At 39.2% G+C, this 22,769-nt stretch overlaps 1 protein-coding gene across 5 annotated transcripts in view; it reads right to left on the minus strand.

Annotated features, from left to right (window-relative positions):
• Nucleotides 1-22,769, minus strand: part of LOC306645419 (myogenesis-regulating glycosidase) — a 33,380-nt gene that overhangs the window by 9,978 nt on the left and 633 nt on the right. For 2 of the 5 annotated variants that reach the window (XM_079113249.1, XM_079113248.1), the window contains exons 2-4: nucleotides 3,620-3,764; nucleotides 1,247-1,362; nucleotides 229-304 (exon numbers count right to left, since the gene is read on the minus strand). In XM_079113249.1, the coding sequence (XP_078969375.1) occupies nucleotides 229-304; nucleotides 1,247-1,362; nucleotides 3,620-3,764 (337 nt within the window). Of the gene's footprint in view, nucleotides 1-228; nucleotides 1,047-1,246; nucleotides 1,363-3,619; nucleotides 3,765-22,769 lie in introns of those variants that run through there. The other 3 variants (XM_079113245.1, XM_079113246.1, XM_079113247.1) reach the window with 2 other exon arrangements.

Raw genomic sequence — 22,769 nt, forward strand, 5'->3', positions numbered from 1 at the left:
GCGCCCGAGGGTCCAGAGCCCAGGAGACCCAAAGACAGAGGCACAGGGATGAGAAAAGGCAGGGTCAGAGACAAGGAGAGGCAGAGACAAAAACGAACAAATAGAGACACAGTTACACCTTCCTTCTTCAGGATCCTAGGCCTCTGTCCTCCAGTTCCTCATCCAGCCCTCCTCTGGCCTCCCCCTCCCCTCTCAATAACCACTCTCTCCACTGCCACCACCCTTTACCATAGGCATTGAGGCGCTCCGGCTTAGGGGGGCACACCAGCGGCATTCCTCGAACAACAGTCTCCATGCCGGCCTCCTGGAAATGACACACATGCTACCTCAAGCTCTGACCCGGAAGAGATGCTTCCTTCTGGGGGCCTTCTCAGAACACCTAGACTGGTCGTCAGGCCGCGCCTTTCCCGCAGCTCCCCTACTTTCCAGGGTTGAGTGTTCGGGGCTGTAGCTGGGCAACGCGTTTACTCCGCCTGCGGGGGCGAGGCGAAGGTAGAAGGGCTGTGGATGGAGGAGGGGTTTTGGCCTGGGCCTCTGACAACTTTGCCGCAGTATTTGCCTTAGATTTTACCACTCGTTGTCGAGTGTGTCTGGGTGTCTAATGGAGGACTTTCAATAATGCTTACCCATCAGAATCGCCTGGGGGACCTTGTGAGAAGTTCTGATTCTTGAGGAAGTTCTAATTCAAAATGTTCAGTCAGGTATCAGCTTACTCTTAAACACCCCTGCTCTTGGGTCGTCTTACATTTCCTGCCAGCCACCTGGGCCTTTGGCGGGATTCTCTCCTACTTCCTGGGAAGAGTCTCCTATGTTTGCACTGCTACTGAGTAGCCTTGCTGTCCTGCTGTTTGCTCACATCACAAGGGAGGGAGGGGAAGGTGAAGCAAGAAGATCCAGCTTATTATTGACCTCTTGGTCAGCCCTTGTGTCACAGTGACCAGACCAGTGGAGATGGATCAGTTGGTAAGCTTGGAGAAGGTAGTACACCAAGGATGCACACCAGCCATTCCCCACAGAGCCTGATCAGAGATTGGGACCCAGCCCCAGCTTCCCTTTTCAGTTAAAAAATACAAACCCTAGTTTCACAGATGTGGAAGAGTCCTGGCACACTGTTGGAAGGAAAGGAATGAGGAACTAATGATAAAGTATTAGTCAATGTGGGTTGGGAGGTGGTGTGTGTGTGTGTGTGTGTGTGTGTGTGTGTGTGTCCCAAACCCCAGACATTTGTGGTGGGCACAGTAGGTACCTTAGGCAGTCGGGGAAGGCAGGTGGTATACTTGTTCCAGTAGGTGCTGTTATAAGGTCCAGTCCTCCATGTGCTGCAGCGGTCATTGCCCAGGTAGCTTGGAAGGCATTTGTCTTCTTCATGGGGGCGGGGGTGGAGTTGTCAGTGTTATTCCTTATCTCACCTAGGATCAGCCCCTCCCCCAACAAGTTCCTTCTCTGATCTCCAGAACAAAGCAGATCCTTATTGATATACTTCAATTCAGTCCCAAGGTCATCCTGGTCTCATTTGTCTTTTTTTAAAGTACTTTTAAAGCTGTTAATGGACCTTTCTTTAGCTATTAATGGCGCAGGCGCGCGTGTGTGTATACACACATATACATGCAGTGCTGAGAATTGAACCCAGTGCCTCACACATGCTAGGCAAGTGGTCTACCACTACAGAGCCAGAACCCCAGCCCTTCATTTGTCTTTTGACATTGTGATGAAGCCCATGTCCCACTTAAGGGAAGCTTCTATGTGAGATCTGTGTCATTGTGCTGATCATTCTTTATCCTGGCTCTATTTCTCTTTGAATGAACCAAACTGAAAATGGAGACTCCTCCCAATTATATGTCTCATCTTCCACATCCAGGCTCCAAGATATGTCTATTCTTTCTCCTTAAAATTGCTTGAATCTATCCCCTCTTCTAGACCTTCCCCCACGATTTAATTTCCTTATCTCTGTAGTGCCTTAACCCAGAGGTAGTATATTAATGTCATGCTTAACAGAATGAACTGCCTGGATTCAAATTTCAGTTCTGTCAATTATTTGCTATGTATGAGCTTGACCGAATTAATTAATTTTCCCGTATGTTTTCTCAACTTTAAAATGAGGTGATAATATAGCATAGGGTTGTTATGAGGTTTAAATCTTACCTTTTTCTTTACTTTTCTTTTCTTTTTCTTTTTTTTCCCCCTGTACTGGGGCTCTAAACCCAGGGCCTTGTACATGTTAGGCAAGTGCTCTACCACTGAGTACCATTAACAGCTTCTACATAAAACATTCAGAACAATGCCTAGCATATAAAAAAAACTATTATGATTAGCCTGCTGGTCTCCTTGCCTCATTTTTGAAATCCTATAATCCAACCTCAACAAAGAAGCTGTCAAATGAAAATTTGACCAAGATATTTCCCTAGTTAGAATGTTGTAACACTGTCCTCCTCACCTAAGCCTGACTTACAAGATCCTCTGCGATTCACTCCCTAACACTGTGAAAGAACACAGTGAGAGACAGGATTAAAGAGGTCCTAGAGGAAGAGGAGCTGGGTGGGGTGAAGGTATGGCATCTTGGGATTTAGAGTTCTGAGTTGGTGGGTTAGATATAATGAGTTTGAGGTGCTTGGGCACATCCAGGTAAAGAAGAGAAGGATTCTGGGGAGAAGGTAAGGCTGGAAATACAAATGTGGAACTACCAGTAATTAAAGCTATGGGTTAGATAACCTGACATTGGGGGAGGAGAAGAGAGAAAAGGGCTCTTAATAGCACCCTGAAGAACCCCATGTTTCAATAGTGTGTACACAAGAGACCTAGGAAAGTGAGGCATCAGAGAAGCCAAATGAGGAAGTAGTCTCAAGAAGTAAAGAGTGGTCAGAAGAGTGAAATGCTTAGGGTAGGTATAAGGTAGGTCTCAGAGGGTAGACTGAAATCCCATGGGTTTGGAAGTGCAATTTTAGTGTTTAAATATAGGAGATGTGAACTCTTAATTTCAATTTGAAATTATCATAAGTAGTCAACAAATGCTTATGAAAACTGGAACCTCTGAAGCCCCTTGAGAGAGGGGGCACAGCTATGAATTAGACAAGACTATTGGCCTCTTTTGGATTGGACTGGGAGACAGATCATAAACACTTAAGCACAGAGAAAAGATAATTTCTCATTAAGGGTATGAAGGGTATGAGGATATTGACTATGTTTCTGGGAATCTTGGCTGTGAAGGACAGGAACAAGAAAATTTTTAGGCAGGAAAAATTAGAAAATATTACAGGTTGAGGGAAAAGTAGTGGATGCAGGAGAAATGGAGAGAATAGATGGAGCAGTGTTGGTTGCTAAGAAGATGGGAGAAGGTGGCATCTGGAACATTTGAGGGATTTGTGTGGTGGATGTTAATATTCTCTCTGTCTCTCTAAGGATTAGATCCAGGGCTTTTCCAGTTTTTTCCCCCCCTCCAGAGAGGGCAGTTCCCAAAAGTGGGACCCGGTTCATCTCCTCCAGGGGTCAGGACAGTGATTGAGAGTTAAGTTGGAGTGGTGGTTAATTAGGGAAAAGGTGTCGGTCATGGGTGGAATTCAGGTTGCAGGTCACTGTTGGTGTCTCTTCTAGGGTCAGAGTAGGGAGAGGAATGAGTCCCTACCTTCCTCTTGAGACAGCCAATACTTCTCAGGAAAGTAGGGATGACCCGATATGGAACTTTTATAGCCATAGTCTTGGGTAGCACATTTGATCATCTTCTGCAGAGCTTCAGGGTCCACGTGCCGCTCCATAGTCTGAGTCAGACCCTGGGCAAGGGGAGAGAGGAGAAGTGGCTAGCTGTATAGAGACCCTAGCACTGGGTCCTTGCCAGACCTAAATCCAACCCCTTTTGAGAAGGTTGGCTCTGGTAGGTTTCCATCCTCCTCTCTATGCAAGAGGGATTCCTATGGCAATCTTTATTCCTTGGCACTGTTTCTTGTTTGAATTATTCTTTCCTCTTTTTTTCTTTTTCCATCAGAGGCTGGGGCTTGGAGCCAGGTTTTTGCTCCTAGTCAGATTGGTTTTCTGACCTTCTCATTTCTGTCATTTCCAAACTGGGAGCTCTTGAAGGTCAGAGCTGAGTGTTCCTGTTCTCTTTCTTCTGGACTATGTGCTACTTAGGAGCAGGGCCTGAGTCTCTTCCAACAGGGCCAATAGGCCTCTGGAGCTGCCCTTATACAGGTTTCTTGGCTTTTTGGGAATCTTGCATCATTAGGAGGGCTGACGGATGGGGCTGGTGGGGCATCTACTTTAAAATTTAATTCCTTGTCTCTGGCCAACTTTGATTCTGCTGCTTTGATTTTTGATCATGTCTTAGTATTATCCTTGACCCTGACCCTTCCTCTGTCCTGGTTCTCATTCTATCTTGATCTTTTTCCTGTTCTTGCTCTGGGCCCTACGTCTCTCTGCTTCTTGATGTTCACCTCATCTCAGCTCATCACTCCTGGTTGGGCTAGATCTGTGGGAACCCAGAATAAGACTTCCCTTTGAGGCCCCCTTGTTCTTAGCCAAGATCAGAATGCCCAGTAAGGTTTGGGCCCACAGATCTCTTCAGGCAGCTAGTCTGAAAAGGCAGCTGGGTCATAAGTAGGGGACACTCAGCAAAGTCAAACCACTACCTAATGGGTGCTGGAACAGTAACACTACTACCAACACCTGCTCTTTATGATCTTAAGGGCAGAGGCTTCCTTTTCCTTGGCCAGGGCTGAGACCTGGTGGTTTTCAGACCTTCAGAAGCCAACCTGGAATACCCCTCAGCTCAGGGGCTTCTGTATTCAGCTGACATTGTGGTGGTGTTTTTTTTTATTTTTGTTTTTGTTTTTTGCAGTATTAGGGTTTAAACCCAGGGGCATTTTATCACTGAACTGACATCCCTAGCCATTTTTATTTTTTATTTTGAGACAAGGTCTCACTAAGTTGCTTAGACCTTGACTTTGTGATCCTCCTGCCTCAGTCTTCTGAGTAACTGGGATTACAGGTATGCAGCACTGTACTTGGCTCAGTTTACACTGTTCTGTGGTCAGGTCTAGCACAGTCACATTGCTGTGTAGGTGGAGGGCAGAATGTGGGAGACATAAGCGCAGAGATCCAATGACTTAGCACTTCCCTGAGCCTTACACACCCGTATTCACCTACACTCACAAATACAAAAACAGTCATTTAGATGAACTCAGAGACATCATCAATTTTTTTTTGTTAGAGGTTTTCCTCAAAGGTCTGCAGTCTTTGCTTATATTCACATGTAGCAGACTAAAAGAGCTTATGGAAGGTTTTGAGCTGTGGGTGGGCTTTGTCCACTGTCAGCATCACCATGGGATGACCTAGCTTGACTGTTCTTAAAAACTCCAATGTTAGCCGGGCAAGGTGGCGCATATCTGTAATAGTGAGGCTCAAGAATTCGAAGCCAGCCTTGATAAAAGCAAGGTGCTAAGCAATTCAGTGAGACCCTGTCTCTAAATAAAATACAAAATAGGGCAAGGGATGTGGCTCAGTGGTCAAGTCCCCCTGAGTTCAATCCCTGGTACCTACCCACGCCCCCCCCCAAAAAAAAAAAAAAAACCACCAAAACTCCAATGTCAGTATCTGTATGTCTTTCATCTTGAACTGAGAAGATTCTTCAGAAGACTCCTTCAATCTTTGGCCTGAGGGTAGTAACCAAGCTGCCAGTGTTGTGAGAACCTAGGTAGAAGAGGGGTGCTAGGGGTTTTTAGCATTCAGTACATGAAGGTTCGCCTGTTTTTAAGTGTGATATCCTGTCCTCAACTTGTATTCCCAGTGTTGAGATCCATGCCAAAAATAAGCCTGTGACTTTTGCAGAGACAGAGGCAGGCAGTTACCCTTTGGCGTGGAATAGAAGGGGAGATTAGTGGGTTTAACTGCCTCTTAAAGGCTTTAAAATAATCCTTACTTTAGCCTTGGTCCTGTCCCATCTTCAGTTCCAGAGAAGCCTAGGGTTACCAATTCTTGAGCCTTTTGGAAATTCTGCAGTTTGGAAGTTCTGCAGTTTTAAATTTAATTATGTCTTGGGATTTCTATTGCTGGCTTTGGATTCAGATTTCTCGGATCTGTTATATCAGTTACTATTGATCTACCATACTTTAATCTTCCAAAATTTTCTTGCCATTATCCCTTCTTTCTCACCATATCTTTGTGACTTTATGTCTTAAACATTCATTTACTGGCGTTTTAGAGGGTTTCAGGAAGGAGTTAAAACACATATGTGTTCAATTTTAACCCAGAGAATTATAGTTTTTATTTATTCTATATATTAATTAGTTCCATGTTGCAAATCTCTCAGTTTGTGGCTTCAATCTTTTTCTTTGTGGTGTCTTAAATGAACAGAAGTTCCTAATTTAAAGAGTTAAATTTATTAATCTCTTATGATTAGTGCTTTGGGGGATTTAAAAAAAATCTATCCATACTCTCAGATAACAGAGATTATGTCCTGTATTTTCTTCTAAAAGCTAGACAGTTTTACTTTCCATATTTAATCTGTCAGGGCTTATTTTGGATGTTTAGTGAATTAGGGCTTAATTTTATTTTTATCCATATGGATAACCAATTTTCCTATTGAGTAGTCTATCTGTTCCCATACATTTTTTTTTTTGGTATTGAAGTCAGGGGAACTCAACACTGAACCACACCTCCAGCCCTATTTTGTATTTTATTTAGAGAGACAGGGCCTCACTAAGTTACTTAGCACCTCACTTTTGCTGAGGCTGGCTTTAAACATGAAATCCTCCTGCCTCAGCCTTCCGAACCACTGGGATAATAGGCATGTGCCACCATGCCTGGCTCTCCACAGATTTTTAATGTTATCCCAAGCCTGGGACATTTTTCTATAGCTTTATTTTCAAATGTATATTGTTTCCAAATATATGTGGGTCTATTTCTGATGTATTCTAGTTCATTAGTCAATTTGTCTATATTAATACTATTCTTTATGGATTTCAATAACTTTGTAATAAACATTAATATCTGCATATGTTCCCTTCTTCAGATTCATTTTAGCTATATTTTTGGGCCTTTGCTCTTGTCAAATTTCTCATAAAATCCTGTTGAGGTTTTAACCAGATTATATGGAATCTTTGTTACTCTTTCTATCCATGAACATATTATATATCTTCATTTATTTAGGTTTTTTTTTTTTTTTCAGTGTTGGGGTATTTAAGTATTTTCTAAAGAATTAAATAAGGTTTCATAATATTACTCCTACATTATTTTTGTGTGTGTGTTGGGAGGATACTGGGGATTGAACCCAGCACTTTACTACTGAGTTACATCCCTAGTCCTTTTTATTTTTAGTTTTTTGCAGTGCTGGGGACTGAACCCAAGGCATTGTGCTTGCAAGGCAAGCACTCTATCAACTGAGCTGTATCCCCAGTCCACTTTTTAATTTTTTAATAGTGTCTCACTAAGTTTCTGAGGGTCTTTCCTGGTTGCTGAAACTGGCCTCAAACTTAGGATCCTCCTGCCTCAGTCTCCTGAGTTGCTTGGATTACAGGCCTGCATCACCGCACCAAGCATAGATTTTTTGTTAGTTTATTTGTTGTTTTGTTTTCTTTTTAAACAGGTCTCACTGTGTTTCCCAGGCTAGTCTCTAATACCTTAACTCAAGTGATCCTCCTGCCTCAGACTCTGGAGTGTTCAAAATATAGGTGTGCACCACACCCAGATTTATCCATAGAGCTTTTTGTTTGTTTGTTTTTGGTACTGGAAATTGAACCCAGAGACACTTTACCACTGGGCTACATCTCTAGTCCTTTTTATTTATTGAGACAGGGCCCCATTAAAATTTCAGAGGCTGTCCTCCAACTTGCAATCCTCTAGCTTTAGTAAAGGGAATTGCTAGAATCACAGATATGTACCACAGAGCCTGGCTATCCATACAGTTGTGAACACAATTTTCATTTCTTTTTTTTAAATTAAAATATTTTTTATTTTTACAGACACATTTTGATTCATTGTACACAAATGGGGTACAACTTTTCATTTCTTTGGTTGTACACAATGTAGATTCACACCATTCATGTAATCACACATATACATAGGATAATACCCCCTCTGTTTCATTCTACTGTTTTTCCATCCCCACCCCACCCACCCCTTTTTCCTCTACACCATCCAAATTTCCTTCATTCTTCTCTTTCCCCTGCCACGCCCCCTTGTTATATATTGTCATGCACTTATCAGAGAAAACATTCGGCCTTTAGTTTTTTGGGATTGGCCTATTTCACTTAGCATGATATTTTCCAGCTTCATCCATTTACCAGCAAATGCCATAATTTCATTCTTCTTTATGGATGAGTAAATTCCATTGTGTATATATAGCACAATTTCTTTATCCATTCATCAATTGAAGGGCATCTAGGTTGGTTCCACAATCTAGCTATTGTGAATTGAGCTGCTATGAACATTGATGTGGCTGCATCACTGTAGTATGCTGATTTTAAGTCCTTTGGGTATAAACCAAGGAGTGGGATAGCTGGGTCAAAATGGTGGGTCCATTCCAAGTTTTCTGAGGAACCTCCAGACTGCTTTCCAGAGTGGCTGTACCAATTGGCAACTTCACCAGCAATGTATGAGTGTGCCTTTTTCCTCACATCCATGTCAACACTTATTGCTTGTGTTCTTGATAATAGCCATTCTAATTGGAGTTAGATGAAATCTTAGGGTGGTTTTAATTTGCATTTCTCTAATTACTAGGGATGCTGAGCACTTTTTCATATATTTGTTGATCACTGTATATCTTCTTCAGTGAAGTGTTTGCCCATTTCCTTACCCATTTATTGATTGGGTTCTTTGTATTTTGGGTGCAAAGTTTTTCAAGTGCTTTATAAACTTTGGAGATGAGTACTGTGTCTGAAGTGTGTGTGGAGAAGATTTGCTCTCACACTGTAGGCTCTCTTTTCACATTATTGATTGTTTCCTGTGCTGAGAAAATACTTTTTAGTTTGAACTTATCCCATTTATTGATTCTTGCTTTTAGTTCTTGCACTATGGGGGGTCTTGTTAAGAAAGTCTGGTCCTCAGCCAACGTGATGGAGATTTGGGCCTACTTTTTCTTCTATTTGGTGAAGGGTCTCAGGTCTAATTCCTAGATCCTTGATCCATTTTGAGTTGAGTTTTGTACAGGGTGAGAGATAGGGGTTTAATTTCATTTTACTGCATATGGATTTCCAGTTTTGCCAGCACCATTTGTTGAAGAGGCTCTTTTCTCCATTGTAAGTTTTTGGCACTTTTGTCTAGTATGAGGTTACTGTACTTATGTGGGTATGTCTCTGTGTCTTCTCTCCTGTACCATTGATTTACCTGTCTATTTTGGTGCCAGTACCATGCCGTTTTTATTACTATTGCTCTACAGTAGAGTTTAAGGTCTGGTATAGTGATACCTCCTGCATCACTCTTTCTACCCAGGATTGCTTTGGCTATTCTGGGTCTTTTGTTCTTCCAGATGAATTTCATGATTGCTTTTTCTGTTTCTATGAGAAATGTCATAGGGATTTTAATTGGAATTTCGTTAAATTTGTATAGCACCTTTGGAAGTATGGCCATTTTGATAATATTAATTCTGCTTATCCAAGAACATGGGAGATCTCTCCATCTTCTAAGGTCTTCCTCAATTTCTTTTTTCAATGTTTTGTAGTTTTCATTGTAGAGATCTTTCACCTCTTTGGTTAAATTGATTCCCAAGTATTTTATTTTTTTGAAGCTATGGCGAATGGAGTTGTTTTCCTCATTTCCCTTTCAGATGTTTCCTTGCTTATGAATAAAAATGCTTTAGATTTATGTGTGTTGATTTTATATCCTGCTATTTTGCTGAATTCATTAATGAGGTCTAGAAGTTTTCTGGAGGAGATTTTTGGATCCTCTAAATAGAGAATCATGTCATCAGCAAATAGTGACAGCTAAGTTCCTCTTTTCCTATTCATATCCCTTTAATTTCTTTAGTCTGTCTAATTGCTCTGGCTAGTATTTCAAGGATGATGTTGAATAGAAATGGTGAAAGAGGGCATCCCTGTCTTGTTACTGTTTTTAAAGGGAATGCTTTCAATTTTTCTCCATTAAGAATGATGTTGGCCATGGGCTTAGCATCCCTATTTTGGTCATGGGCTTAGCTATCCCTATTTTTTCTAGTGTTTTGAGCATGAAGGGGTGTTGTATTTTGTCAAACACTTTCTCTGCATCTGTTGAAATAACTATATGATTCTTATCCTTAAGTCTATTGACGTGATGGATTACATTAATTGATTTATGGATGTTGAACCAAACTTGCATTCCCCAGGGTGAACCCCACTTGATCATGGTGCACTATCTTCATAATATGTTTTGGATATGGTTTGCCAGTATTTTGTTAAGGATATTTGCGTCTACATTCATCAAAGATATTGGTCTAAAATTTTCTTTCCTTGATGTGTCTTTGCCTGGTTTGGGTATGAGGTTGATATTAGCTTCATAGAATGAGTTTGGTAGGGTTCCCTACTTTTCTGTTTCCTGGAATACTTTGAGAAGTATTGGAATGAATTCATCTTTGAAGGTCTTGTAGAACTTGGCTGAGAATCCGTCTGGTCCTGGGCTTTTCTTGGTTGGTAGGCTTTTGATGGCTTCTTCTATTTCATGGCTTGATATTGATCTGTTTAAATTGTGTATGTCCTCCTGGTTCAGCTTGGGAGGATCTTATGTCTCTAGAAACTTGTCAATGTCTTCAGTATTTTGTTGGAATATAGATTTTCAAAGTAGCTTCTCATTATGTTATGTATTTCAGTGGTGTCTGTCATGATATTTCCTTTTTCATCATGAATTTTAGTAATTTGAGTTTTCTCTCTCCTCTTTGTTAGTGTGGCTAAGGGTTTGTCTATTTTGTTTACTTTTTCAAAAAAACAACTTTTTGTTTTGTCAATTTTTTGAATTGTTTCTTTTGTTTCAATTTCATTGATTTCAGCTCTGATTTTAATTATTTTCTGTCTTCTACTACTTTTAGTGTTATTCTATTCTTTTTCTAGGGCTTTGAGATGTAATGTTAGGTCATTTATTTGTTGATTTTTATTCTTTTCTTGAATGCACTCCATGCAATGAATTTTCCTCTTAGTACTGCTTTCATAGTGTCCCAGAGATTTTGATATGTTGTATCATCTTTCTCATTTACCTCTAAGAATTTTTTTATCTCCTCCCTGATTTTTTTTGTTATTCATGCTTCGTTCAATAGCACAGTATTTAGTCTCCAGGTGTTGGAGTAATTTCTGTTTTTTATTTTGTCATTGATTTCTACTTTCATTCCATTATGATCTGATAGAACACAAGGTAGTATCTCTATTTTTTTGCATTTACTAAGGGCTGCTTTGTGGCATAACATGTGGTCTGTTTTAGAGAAGGTTCCATGTGCTGCTGAGAAGTTTATTTGCTCTTTGATGGATGGAATATTCTATATCTGTCTGTTAAGTCTAAGTTATTGATTGTATTATTGAGTTCTATGGTTTCTTTGTTTAGTTTTTGTTTGGAAGATCTATCCAGTGGTGACAGCAGTGTGTTAAAGTCACCCAGAATTATTGTGTTGTGGTCTATTTGATTCTTGGTATTGAGAAGGATTTGTTTGATGTACATGGATGCACCATTGTTTGGGGCAGAAATATTTATGATCGTTATGTCTTCCTGATTTATGTTTCCCTTAAGCAGTATGAAATGTCCTTCTTTATCCCCCTTTTGACTAACTTTGGCTTGAAGTTCACTTTATATGAAATAAGGAAGGAAACCCCTGCTTTTTTACTGAGTCCATGTGCATGGTAGGTTTTTTCTTATCCTTTCACCTTTAGTTTGTGGATGTCCTTATCTATGTGATTAGTTTCTTGAAGGCAGCATATTGTTGGATCTTTCTTTTTAATCCATTCTGCCAGTCTATGTCTTTTGATTGATGAGTTTAGGCCATTAATGCTCAGGGTTATTATTGAGATAAGATTTGTATTTCCAGTCATTTGGGCTTATTTTTGGTTTTTAACTTGACGTGGTTTCTCCCTTGGTTGGTTTTTTCCTTTAAGGTAGTTCCTCCCTTTGCTGACCTACATTGTTGTTTTTCATTTCCTCCTCATGGAATATTTTGCTGAGAATGTTCTGTAGCACAGGCTTTCTATTTGTAAATTCTTTTAACTTTTGTTTATCATGGAAGGATTTTATTTCATCTTCAAATCTGAAGGGTAGTTTTGCTGGGTATAGGATTCTTGGTTGGCAACCATGTTCTTTCAGAGATTGAAATATGTTGTTCTAGGCCCTTCTAGCTTTTAGGATCTGGGCTGAGAAATCTGCTGATATCTGTATTGGTTTCCCCCTATATGTAATCTGATGCTTTTCTCTCACAGCCTTCAAAATCCTATCTTTATTTTGAATGTTAGGCATTTTCATTATAATGTGCCTTGATGTGGATCTGTTGTGATTTTGTGCATTTGGTGTTCTGTAAGCCTCTTGTATTTGATTTTCCATTTCATTCTTCAGGCTTGGGAAATTTTCTGATATTATTTCATTGAATAGGTGTTCATTCCTTTGGTTTGTATCTCTGTGCCTTCCTCAATCCCAATAATTCTTAAATTTTCATGATGTCCCATAGTTCTTGGAGATTCTGTTCATGATTTTTTTACCATCTTCTCTGTTTGGGCATCTTTATTTTCAAGATTAAATATTTTGTCTTCATTGTCTGAGGTTCTGTCTTCCAAGTGGTTTAGTCTGTTGGTGATGCTTTCCATTCAGTTTTTTATTTGGTTTATTGTTTCCTTCATTTCAAGGATTTCTGGTTTTTTTTTTTTTTTGAGAATCTCTATCTTTTTGTTGGAATGATCTTTTGCTTCCTGCAGTTGCTCTTTCAACTGCTTATTGATATGATCATTCATTGCCTGCATTTGCTCTCTTCTCTCATCCTTTGCTTCATGAATCATTTAAATCATGTATAATCTGAAGTCCTTTTCTGACATTTCTTCTATCATACTGTCACTGGATTCTATTAATACAGAATCTAGATTTGTTTGGATCATTTGCTTCCCTTGTTTTTTCATGTTGTTCATGTATCTTCCCCTCTAGCATGCAGATCTGGGGTATTGACAATTTCCCCCTATAGGCTTATAGTGGCCCTATAGGTTTCCAAAACCTTTTCTTTAAAGGGGAGATCAATTTTAGCAGTGCCCAGTTCAGACAGTATGCAACCTGAAACCAAATAGCCCCTATGAGGACATTAACAATATTGTCATAATAAACAGAATGAATTCAATTATTATCTTCAGTATAACAAATAGATTTGCAATAAAATCTACAGTTTCTAATGGAGGACAAAGAGGATGCTAAGAGGTGGAGGTTGTAGCTGTTAATGGGATAACAAAAGAATATATAGAAGTTCTAGATCATAGAAAGAGTGAGAGTGTACTCAAAAGAAATCAGTTGTTAGCATAGGAAAAGGGAGAAAGAGACTCTGAGGGAACAGGTAAATGAAAGGAAAAGACAGCGAGAAAAGTAAAGAAATAAAAACTTAAAATTTTTCAATAAGGCGAAAAAAGAAAATCTACACTATAACAGTCATATAGTATTCAAACCTCCCAGTCTTCAGTAGCCTGATGCATGAGAGGTACCTGACAATGAGCTTCCAGTCCCCAGCAGGCATCTCAGGATGGAATTTGCCCCACCCAAAGATGGGAGATACAGCTTCCAGGATTACCCAAGATGGCCACTGTGGCTTCCAAATGTGTTGGCAAATGGGAAGCTGCAGCTCAGGGTGTGGGCAGTGGTCAGTTGGAGGTCCTGGAGGTGGGGTGTGGTGGGTCTGGTTGTGGGATCCTGGAGGCAGGGTGCAATCAGTTAGTCTGACAGTCCTAGTGGTAGGGCGCAGTCAGTCGATGCGAGGGCCCTGGAGGCAGGGAGTGATCCGTCGGGCTGAGGAATCCTGGAGACGGGACTCAATCAGTTCGGCCAGGGGTCCTACAAGTCCTGGCTCTTGTCTCAAAGTGGAGGCAGCCAGGTGTAACCAAACCTGCAGGTACTGTGACAGTGAACTTCCAGAAAACAGCAGGCAGCTGGCGCTCCACTGGTGGTCTGTGGTCAGTCTGCTGACTGCTGTTGGACGATTGGGAGGTGAACCTCAGGCAGTGGGTGATGGGTAGGTGAAAGGCAGGTGATGGACAGGCAAGCGGCAGGCTTATGGTGGATGGTAGGCACCAGACAGTGCGCAATCTGCACTCAAAAAGTAGTCGATATGCTGGTAGACTGCAGGTGATCACAGTGGACAAAAGGGGTAAACAGCAGGGGATCAATAAGCTGGAAAAACTGCCTCACAAAGAAACAGATATCCTCTGCTTGAAATGACAAAGTGTCATTTCATAACATATGTTATGGAGTGACAAAGAACGCAGCCTCCTCTAGTCTGCCATCTTGTATCTTCCCAATTTTTATTTCTTTTATTTTTTGTTGCTTGAATAAATGTGTATTTTTAAAATCATGCTTGTTTGTATAAGAAAATGTGATTGCTTTTGAGCTGATATTCATCCAACTTTCTAAATTTTCTTAATTCTAATAATGTGTAGGTTGTATACACACTAATTATTTCATCTATAAATAATGACAGTTATATTTCTTTTTTTTTTTTTTTTTTTTTTTTTTTTTTTTTTTTTGGTTGTGCTTGGGAATCAAATCTTTACATCTTTTTATTTTTCTTTTCCCCTTGTCCTGGTTAGGACTTCTAGTATAATGTTGAATAAAAGTAGTGATAGTAAACATCCTTGCTGTTATGGTTTGGATATGACACGTGTCCCCCAAAAACTCCTGTGTGAGACCATGCAAGAGGTTCAGGGGAGAAATGATTGGGTTATAAGAGTCTTAACCCAATCAGTGAATTATTCCCTGGTGGGATTAATTGAAGTGCAGGATGTGGTTGGGGGAGGTGGGAATTGGGGCATGGCTATGGGGTATATGTTTTGTATCTGGAAACTGGAGTCTCTGCTTCCTGATCACTGTGATGTGAGCTGCTTCCCTCTGCCATGCTCTTCCACCATGATGTTCTGCCTCACCTGGAGCCCCAGCGAATGGAGCCGGCCTTCCATGGACGAAGACCTCTGAAACCGTGTGCCCCCAGATAAACCTTTCCTCCTCCATAATTATCACAGCAGTGAAAATGCTAACTAAAACATGTCTTTATCCCAATTAAAAAAAATTTTTTTTTTGTAGTTGTAGATGGATAGTATTCCTTTATTTGTTCATTTTTATGTGGTGCTGAGGATCCAAACCAGTGCCTCACAGGTGCTAGGCAAGAGCTCTGCCCCTGAACTACAGCCCCAGCTCCTTTATCCCAATTTTAAAAAGAATTCTTCTAACATTTAACAATAAGAGTGATGTTGGCTATATGCTTTAGGTATTTAATATATAAAATATATTTTCTCAGTAGTGGGGATTGAACCCAGGGGTACACTACCACTGAGTCACAACCCAAACCCTTTTTATTTTTATATTTTACTTTGAGACAGTGTCTTACTAAGTTGCTTAGGGCCTCCCTAAGTTTCTGAGACTGACCTCAAACTTGTGATCCTCCGGCGTCAGACTCCTGAGTTGCTGGGACTGCAAGCATATGCCACTACCCTTGGCTCCTTGGTGTATGTCATGTCATTCTTTAACAAGTTAGGAAGTTCACTCCTATGTAAGTTTGCTAAGTTGTTGTTTTTTTTTTAAGTCAACTGCTGTTTCTTTCTTTCTTTTTTTTTAAATAGTTTTGTTGAAGTATAATTTACATACCATAAAATCCACTGTTTAAGTGTACAATTCAAGTATTAGTGACTATCACCACAACCCAGTTTTAGAATATTTTTATTACCCCCCTAGTATCACTCTTGTACATTTAATTTTAGTGTATTAGAAATGATTTTGTGGCTTTTCTTCTTGAATTATTAATGTGATAAATGGCATTTACTTTTCTAATATTCAACTATCCTCACATTTGTGAAACAAATATATATCATTCTATGTTAATGATCCTTATTTTTATGCACTCCTGGATATAGTTTGCTAATATTTTATTGAGAATTTTGGTTTTTATATTTATGTATAATTTTCTATTCTGTTCTTTATTAGTTTTGCATCAAAGTTATACTGGGCTTCACAGAATTGGTTAGGAAGCATCCTTTTTTCTCCTGTTCTTTGGAAGATTGAAATAAACTGTTCCTTGAATTCTTGAACATTTGGAGGAACCTAACTATATTTAATTAAATATATATATATTTAATTAAATATCTATATATATATATATTTTTTTTTTTTTTTCCTGGCATAGGAATTGAACCCAGGGTACTTAACCAGTGAGCCACATTTCCAGTCCTTAATTTTTATTTTTTATTTAGAGACAGTGTCTTGCTAAGTTGCTTAAGGCCTCTCTAAGTTTCTGAGGCTGGTCTCAAACTTGCAATCCTCCTGCTTCAGCCTCCTGAGTCACTAGGATTACAGGTATGCACCACGATGCTTTGCTTAGACCTTTTTATTTGTCAGTGACTCATCCTTCCTTAATTAATCACTCTAGAGATTTGTCTATTTTATTATTTTATCAAAGAATAAAATTTTGACTATTAGTCTTGTTTAATCTTCAGTTTTGTTCTTATTTTTATTACCTCTATTCTTCTCTTTTCTTTCACTTGTTTTTTCCACTCTTTCTTGTTAAATCTGATACTCTTCTCCTTAATATTTCACCTTTTTTCTTTTCTTAGGCAAGCATTTATAGGTTTTTCTCTACAACTTGTTTCACCCCACAAGTTTTTATGTACAGTCTTTTTAGTTCTGAATATTTTTCTATTTGTTTTGATTTCTTATATGATCCATTAGAGTATTTTTGAGTATTTTGTTTTAAAATGTCTTTTTGTTGCTTATCTATAATTTAATTGCATTGAGGGTTGAGTTGTTTTGTATACCATCAATCTTCAAGTTCTATTAATATTTGTTTTATGGACTTGTACTTGGTCAATTTTTATAGTATTCCTTATATGCTTATATCTATAGGGTCAGCATTCTATTTACATTCAATAAATCAAGTGTATTAATTATGTTTTCAGGTATTTTAGATCTTTGTCTTTTTTGGGCGGAGTCTGATTGAGCTATCAATAGTTGTATTGTGTTAAAGTTTAGTTGCCTGACTTGATCAGTACATATTGTATGTGTCTTGAAGTGTCACATGGCACCTCATAAAGGTCTACATTTATTACATGTTAAACAGAAATTTAAACAAATAAGGAGAAATATTAATTACCCTGATTTAATTATTATACATGGTACACATGTACTGAATTATCACACTGTACTCCATGAGTTTATATAATTAAAATAATAAAAACTCAAAAGAAAAATGTAATATGGTGGGTTGTGTCACCTTCTCTTTCTAGTAATTCTATTAGGTCAATACAAATTTAAGAACTATATGTTCCTGGCAAATTGAAACTTTGTTATTTATGTAGCTATCCATCTAAAAAAGTATGTGTGTTTCATCTGAAATTCTCTTATCTATAATTAGCTTATTCAGCTTTTTGTTATTTCTATGTCAGTCAAGTTTGGATCAGAGAAGTAGAACTACTATGCATAATGTGGCATAAGGATTTTTTTTAGGGTTTAGATTTTCCATAATTATAAACTCAGTAAGACTGTTATCTTTGTATCTATTTTTGAGCCTGAAGTTACTGGCTGGCAGTCAGAGTGTTGGACATGAAGTAGGGAAGAGCAGGGAAAAACAGGAGCCCATGGAGGTAACCCAAAACCTGCGTATGCCACCAACCTTGATGATATGAATAGCCTTCAGGAGAAGCTGGTGCCTTGTCAAGTGGCTGTATACACACCTGCCCAGGAAGAAGTTGAAGGAGGAGGACCAGTGGGAGCTGAAGGCCAGTATGGTGGACTAGCAGCATTGTGCACAAGCCCCACAGTGGTTGGTACCCTGTGTTAACTTTCAGAGGGTAAAGATGACTGCTCTTTCATTTATACTTTCTAAATCACATTGCAAATTTCTCTTATGGCCATCTGGAAAGTGTAGTTCCAGCTTGTGGGCAGTACAAAACTACATCTTATACCCTTTTTAGAAAAATTTGTTTGTTTTGTTTGGCACTGTATATTGAACCTGGGGGAACTCTGCTACTGAGCTAAGTTGCTGAGGCTGGCTCTGAACTCATGACCCTCCTGCCTCCCAAACCACTGGGATGACAGGCATGTGCCACCACGCCTGGCTACATACTCTTTAGAACAATCTTGAAACATCTTAACCCTGTCATACTCTTAACTTAAATACTGCTGTTTCCTAATATTTTGGTTCTTTCTTTAAATGTTACAAATTAAAAACCACTATAATTTTTAAATTATTTTTGCCATACTGGGGATTGAACCCAGAGGCACCCTACCACTGAGCTAAATACCCAACCCTATTTATTTATTTATTTATTTATTTATTGTGCTGGGGATTGAACCCAGGGCCTTGTGCATGCAAGGCAAGCACTCTACCAACTGAGCTATATTCCCAGTCCCAATTTTTATTTTTTTATTATTTATTATTTTTAATTTTTTTTGCAATGCTATATCCCCAGTCCCCCAATTTTTATTTTGAGACAGGGTCTTGTTAAGTTGCTGAGGCTGGCCTTGAACTTGTGATTCTCCTGAGGGTGCTGGGATTACAAGTGTGTGCTCTGAGCCTGGTTTATAATTATTTTCTAGAGATAATGTCTGTTTAAATTCAACTTTTTAAAAATCAGTTTTTCACCATTCTTTACTGCATCTCAGACTTGCCTCCTGTGATCATTTTCCTTATTCTCAAAATATAGCCTTTATAAGTTCTTCTATAATTCATAGATCTGATGGTAGTAAATCTGTGTGTGTGTGTGTGTGTGTGATGGGGGTGCTGGGGATTGAATCCAGCGTCTCATGCATGCTAAACAAATGCTCTATCAGTGAGCTAATGACCTTCAGTCCAACATTTCCATTTTCGTTTTCCTGTAAATGTCTTTGTTCTTGAAAGGATGACGCTTAGAAAATTCTTTTCTTTGCTTGATTTTAAGCTGGTGTTCTGTAGTTTCACTGCAAGGCATCTGACTGTGAAATTTCTTTCTTTTCTTTCTTCTGTATCTGTGGATTTGTTTCTTTCACTAGTTCTGGAAAATCCTAGGCTTATTTCTCATTAGATAATGCTTATTCTTTCCCCTGCCCCTTCCTTTCTGGGACTCTGATTAGATGAGTGTGGAATCTTCTCATTATCTTTCATATTGCTAAATATTTCTTTCATATTTTCCATCTCTTTGCCTCTCTCTGCTTCATCCAGGGAAATTTCCTTCAATCTATCTTTCATTTCACTGAAACTCTTCATGGGTGTTTAATCTGCTCTCTAACCCATTCACTGAGTTTTAGGTTTTACCAACACATTTTCACTCTAAAATTTCTACTTGTTTTTTTTTTTTTTTTTTTTTTGTACATTTATCTGCTCAATTTTAAGAACATTTTCTTGTTTCTTGCTTATTTTGATTTACATTAAAAATGCAAAATATTTTGTATGCTTTGTTAATTTCATCTTCTGAAGACCTTGGTGGTTAAGTCTACTGTTTGTTGTTTCTCCTGATTCTGTAATATGGTGGATTTCTTTTTTCCTTGTGGTATTGGGGATTGAACCTAGGGCCTTGTGCAGATTAGGCAAACACTCTATCACTGAGCTGTGCCAGCTGTTTGTTTGCTTATATTTCTTATTGTGAACTTGTGTTTGGCCTTACTCTGAAGGATGCCTGGAGACCTACACTGAGAATGTTTTCCACCACAGAAGATTCTTCTCTCTCTCTCTCTCTCTCGTGTGTGTGTGTGTGTGTGGTGTAGGGGGTGGCAAGGAGCTAGAGACATTGAACCTTCTGTTTCAGTTGGAAGTTCACAGATTTAGTTCTCCACCTCTCCATGCTCCAGCCTACAATGCCAATATTGGCATTTGTCTTCAGTGCAATCCTTGTCCTATTCTCCATTTTCTGCATTAAGCATATATTTATTTTGTTGTTAGTAAATTTACCATTCACCCCCAAGAAGTCCAAAACAAAATAAGAATTAGTTTTTATGCAAGACTTAGTTGTTTTGAAGCAGGAGCAGCCTTCAGACTATCCACCGCACTGCCAAAGACAGAAGCCTTTCCTTCATCCTTACTCCCATGGTGATCTGACTCACTCCTCTCTGGGCACTAAAGCTGTCTGGCTACGTTACCAAGAGTTACTATTTCTGAAGAATCCCTTTCTGTGTCAGAAGCATTTCACACTGACCTTTGTTGAATAATTCAGTCTTTATTGGTGTCTCTGATTTTTCCTCTTTGGCTATAATGGTCTCCTTTTATGATTCTTATTTCTTTATGTACCCCTTGAATATTAATATTCACCCAAGTTCTATCTTTGGCCATTTTCTCACTCTTCTTTGGCAAACTCATCCACTCCTATCACTCCAGCTACCATTTATATGATGAAAACTCCAAGTTCTGTCTGTAGCCCAGGCCTCTTTCCTTTGCTTCAGGCAAGTACTATGTACCTAGCTACCTACCAGGTACTTTTCCTGGATGACCTCAAGCATTTGTGTCCCAGAATGAATTCCAAGTCTCCAATCTGCTATTCCATATCTCATTTGGTAGCACTACCATTCCTCCAGTTGCCAGGGCCAAAAACCCAGGAGTCATCCTAACCTCTCCAGCTTTATGTCAAAATAGTCGCTAAGATCTGTTGATCTACTCCTTAAAATTTCCTCTTATAGAAGTGGAAATATAGGTAGGCACTCTCTTATTTTACTTGAGGGAGTGTAAATTATTACATACCTTATTACAGCAATTTGAGGCATATATCAAAAGCTAAAAAAAAGTCTATATCCTTCTAATCTTTCATGTATAGGAATTTATCCTAAGGAAATAGTTGAAGATGTGTACAAAGATATATGTAGAATAATGATTATACTAGCAACATTTTATAAAAAAAAATCTAAATTTCTGATGATTCCTTGAATACATTATAGTACACATGTAAAAAGAATACTATATAGTCAATAAAATTACATTGCAAAAATTTTTGACACAGGAAAATATACCTGACTGTGAAAAATGCAAGATTTAAAATATTAGTACAATATGATGCCATTTTTGTAAAAAAAAATTTTGATTCCTAAAAGGGCATTTAAGAATGTATTAACAGTGATTATCTTGGACCGTGGGATTATGGAACAGGGATTGAACCCAGGGGAGCTCAATCCCTGAGCCATATCCTGAGCCCTTATTATTTTTTTATTTTGAGACAGGGTCTTGCTAAGTTGCTTTAGGGCCTCACTAAGTTTCTGAGGCTGACTTCGAACTTGGGATCTTCCTGCTTCGGCATCCTGAGCTGCTGGGATTACAGTGTGCACCACCACGTCTGGCTGGACCATTTTTATTATGATTCTCTGAGTTATCCCCATTTTCTGCATTGAGCATATACTTATTTTGTTGTTAGACAAAATATATTATTTAAAAAATGTAAAAAAACCTATTTAAAATTCATTGTTTTTACTACTGCAGTTTTTTGTTATTATCTTCTACCCACATCCTTATTTTCCTTTTTGTTTGTGGTACTGTGGATCAAACCCAGGACCTTGTGCATGCTGGGCAAGTGCTCTACCACTGACCTATCCACCTAACCTTTATTTATTATTTTTTGAGACAGTCTTGCTAAATTGGCCAGGCTAGCCTTGAACCTGTGATCCTCCTACTTCAGACTTTGAAGTAGCTGAGGTTATAGGTGTGTGCCACTATGCCTGACTCCTCTTCCTGTTTCACTTCTCAGTGGCCTTCCTGTCCCCAACCTGTCCAATTGTGACACTATGGCTACAGTGGCTTAAATCACAATTCAGCCATGACACTTTCATGCTCCTCAACATAATCTAAGGGCTCTTTTTGGTCTGCAGCCTATGCTCTCTTTCTGCTCTAACAGCTTCAGTTCCAGTTAGGGCTGAACTTCCCAGGCTGCCTTCTCAAAACTCTTCTGTAGGAAGAGTGCTGTCACTCAGAACTTGGGAGTTCTCTTCCCTTCCTGGCACTCCTGTCAGTGCTTGCTCTGCTGGTGCATGGCCACATACAGCAACCTGACTTTGCTTACCTGTTTGCTGAGAACTCCTTAAAGTCAGGGGCTGGCCTTGGAGACTACACAAGAAAATACTCAGCAAAGTTTTGTTGGATGGTACCCGTGGACCAATTCTCTTAAGCGGAGTTACAGTTAGACTTCCAGATCTCTTCTCCCTTTGGTGAAAGCTGCATAGACCCACTTGGCTACTCATCTTCAAACACAGACAGACACAAAGAGATTGTGCATGAAGACATGCCTACAGGACATTTTCTGGATTATCCTACAGACAATCACAGGCCTTTGTACTTTCTAATCACTCTGGAACTTTCAGTTCTTCTATTGTTTCAGCCCTTCACCAGCCTAGTTCTCTCTCATCTTTTCAGTCTCAGCTCAACATCACTTTGAGAGAAAGAGATCTAAGTCGGGGATGTAACTCAGTAGTAGAGCACTCAGCACTGCAAAAAGGAAAGAAAAAGGTCTCCCATGCCCTAACCTCTCCTTTCTATTTTTATACCCTGTTTATTTCCTTTATAGCACTTCTGACAATTTATAAAACTCTTTGTTTATTATCTGCCTCGTCCCACCTCCTATCCTGGTATAGATCCATGAAGGAAAGAACTTACACTGTTTTACATACCATGGTACATTTTGTGCCTAGACAAATGAATAAAAGACACACATGCATAAAGCTAT

The sequence above is a fragment of the Sciurus vulgaris genome (assembly GCF_902686455.1).
Source record: "Sciurus vulgaris genome assembly, chromosome: 15".
In the NCBI taxonomy this organism is placed as follows: domain Eukaryota; kingdom Metazoa; phylum Chordata; class Mammalia; order Rodentia; family Sciuridae; genus Sciurus; species Sciurus vulgaris.